General features: G+C 39.9%; 1 protein-coding gene across 2 annotated transcripts in view; it reads right to left on the bottom strand.

Annotated features, from left to right (window-relative positions):
• The window catches only part of fbxo31 (F-box protein 31), a 15,989-nt gene that overhangs the window by 6,621 nt on the left and 6,519 nt on the right, over positions 1–2,849 (bottom strand). For both annotated transcript variants that reach the window (XM_015404342.1, XM_015404348.1), the window contains 3 exons: positions 2,543–2,652; positions 2,295–2,448; positions 1,714–2,081 (listed from right to left, as the gene is read on the bottom strand). In XM_015404342.1, the coding sequence (XP_015259828.1) occupies positions 1,714–2,081; positions 2,295–2,448; positions 2,543–2,652 (632 nt within the window). The remainder of the gene's footprint in view (positions 1–1,713; positions 2,082–2,294; positions 2,449–2,542; positions 2,653–2,849) is intronic.

Genomic DNA, 2,849 nt, shown 5'->3' with positions numbered 1-2,849 from the left:
AACATTGGCAAGAAAGTGAAAGAGAACTTAAGACAATAAAAGCCTTCTCCAAGTAGAAGGAGCTGAAGGAGAGATTTCAAAAGGGATGCTGAAGTTGCTACGTTTCTCTTCTAAAAATAAGTGAACTGCTTAAATTAAAGCTAACTTTTTTTAATCAGTTAGATTAGACAGTGATTATTATTACCTTAGAAAGCATACCAGTGGATCCCGCAAACTTATACCAATGTAGTTGGTACAGAATCATAGGTTTATGTGGGTTTAAAGGCTTTTAAAGCTGTGGTGATTGCTGGCTTTTTGTCACAATAAATGCAAGTTTGTAGAGACTTGATGTTGGCTTTCAGCCCGCCTTCACCGTGATGATCACAGCTACTGAAATTAGACTTGAACCTCCAAAAGCATTTAAAGACAATTACAAGGTCGGCTTTCTATCACCTGAAGAACATTTCCAGGATTAAAGGACTAATGTCTCAGCATGATCTGGAATAACTAATCCATGCGTTCATTTTTTAGTCGAATTGATTACTGCAACGGTGTTTTCACAGGTCTGCCTAAAAAGTGGATCAGACAGCTGCAGCTGATCCAGAACGCTGCTGCCCGTGTCCTCACTAAGACTAAGAAAGTAGAGCACATCACCCCAGTTCTAAAGTCCTTACACTGGCTCCCTGTATCTCAGAGAATAGACTTTAAAATACTTCTGTTAGTTTATAAATCCCTGAATGGCTTAGCACCTAAACACATCACAGACTTGCTATCAGTGTATCAACCCTCCAGACCACTCGGGTCTTCTTGCTCCAGCCTGCTCTGCATACCTAGAACTAGAACTAAACATGGAGAAGCAGCATTTAGTTCCTAGGCTCCACTTATCTGGAACAAACTTCCAAAAAAACTGTAAAAGTGCGGAAAGCCTGAGTGCTAATTTCGTCCAGGCACTGATCCTGTCAACTGCACCGTCCCTCCCTCACACACGCTCACAGCTGCTGCTAGAGTGAGCATAGAGGTGGAGGAAGTAAGAAAGTATGCAGTTTACTCCATGGTAAGCTGTGATTTTGTTAAACTACATTTTTTGCCCCATGACAACAAACGTCCTGGTGTTGACATGCTGTCAGAGCGCATAAAGGAGAGCAGACGCTAGTTTTGGCGACCATATGAGCGTTTTAGCTTGTGTACGTTTTAACTCGGTGAAATAAATATAACCTTAAAAGGAAGATAAGATTATCATATTGTGTCCAACTACACTTCATGGTGACAGAAGTTAATGTTTTCATTAAACTAATTTTTAAAAGGCTCCAACTTATATATTTAATTATATTCCTGTTTGGATGTTTTAAAAGCTATGTTCTGTTTCTTTGTCTTGAATCATATTTTTGGTTATTATGAGAATTTGATTTCGACTTTAATTGAGCACTGTAAATCTTGTGTATGGCCATGTTCAGTTTTTTTTATATTCTGGCCGATAAATAGTATATCGTATATGGTATCACTTTTTTAAAGTCGGTCCAGCTCTAGTCTCTAAAACTTTTCACACTCAACACTACCCAGCTGAACTATATTTGGGTAAATCAAAAAACTAACATTCTAGGTAAAAATTCAATTTCAAAAGAAAAAAACTTTCTCCCACTCTCCAAAAATACGAAACCCCACCCAGTACAAACAAAGGTATGAAAGTAATATTGGAGTTTAAGGTGAAATGCCACCCATTATCTGAGTCCTCACCATTTCCTGCAGGTGCGAGGGTACACCTCATTGCGAGCCATGACCCCTAAAGGCAAAACAAAGGGCTGAGCTTCAGGAGGATGGCTACTACTGCTGGGCTCAGACTGGGATGCATCTTCGCAGGCACCATGGTCATCTTCTACTACTTTAGCAGCAGCAGCAGCACCTGCTTCCTCCGCTGGATGTCCTGCACTAGCAGAGGAGTCGCTAGCCGGGTGTTCCACCTCTCTTTGTACTTTCTCATGTATTCCTGATATAATCCGTGACAGCACATCAATGTTTTTCTGTTGGTCTAACTCCGGGAGGTCCACAGGCTGGCTCAGGTCGACGTCCAGTGTGAGTTGCCCTGCAGGAACGTTTGGGTCTCCCTAAAAGAAGGATGAGGAAAAAATAATTTTCAAACCATAGAGTTAGCTCAAAGCAGAGACAATTCAAAGAAAGATTCTCAGTAGAAGAAAACTTTAGCTAAAGTCAAAAGTGGTCTATTTCAGAACGTTTTTGAACAATTTGAGGAGCATTTTCCATTTAATAATATGAACCAATTTTTCTATCAGTCTGAAAGAAATGACTGGGAAACGTACAGTAAGTTTAGTGGCTCTTGCAGAAGTCCCATGGAAACTAAGCATGACGATCTCCAAGCCGTGACTTCCATATGTGCCTTTAAATAAGCCTGGCTCTAGCAGATCTGAAGGCATTGATGGAGGCAGGTAGATCCGCCTGTACGTCAAGCAGTTACTGCAAACAGAAAGCACAGAAACCTCTGGTTATCCAAGATGTTACCGGAGCCCGACAGGAAGAGAATAAATGTATTAAAGACAAGCAGTCATACTCATATTGACTGGTGTAAATGAACTTCATCAGGATCAGCTCCTGCATGTGTTCATGGAAGATTTCCTCCAGTGTGCGACCCCATTCTTCCTCTAACCAAGTCCTAAATTCCTGCATGAAAACACGGCAAGAGCACTGAAATATCTCGCTAGAGAATAATTAAACTTTAAATTCTGTATTTCCTCAGGTTATAACCAGAAACATTTATTCTATTTATGCGATAAACACAATGTGGAGTGGAAGAAAAAAAATGGAAAAAGTATTTTATATTTCATATAAAATCCTAATATATACAATAATATAATATA

This window comes from Cyprinodon variegatus, unplaced genomic scaffold (assembly GCF_000732505.1).
Source record: "Cyprinodon variegatus isolate N-32 unplaced genomic scaffold, C_variegatus-1.0 Scaffold35, whole genome shotgun sequence".
NCBI lineage: Eukaryota > Metazoa > Chordata > Actinopteri > Cyprinodontiformes > Cyprinodontidae > Cyprinodon > Cyprinodon variegatus.
Note: the sequence above shows the minus strand (reverse complement) of the source record. Positions and strands in the feature narration are given on the sequence as shown.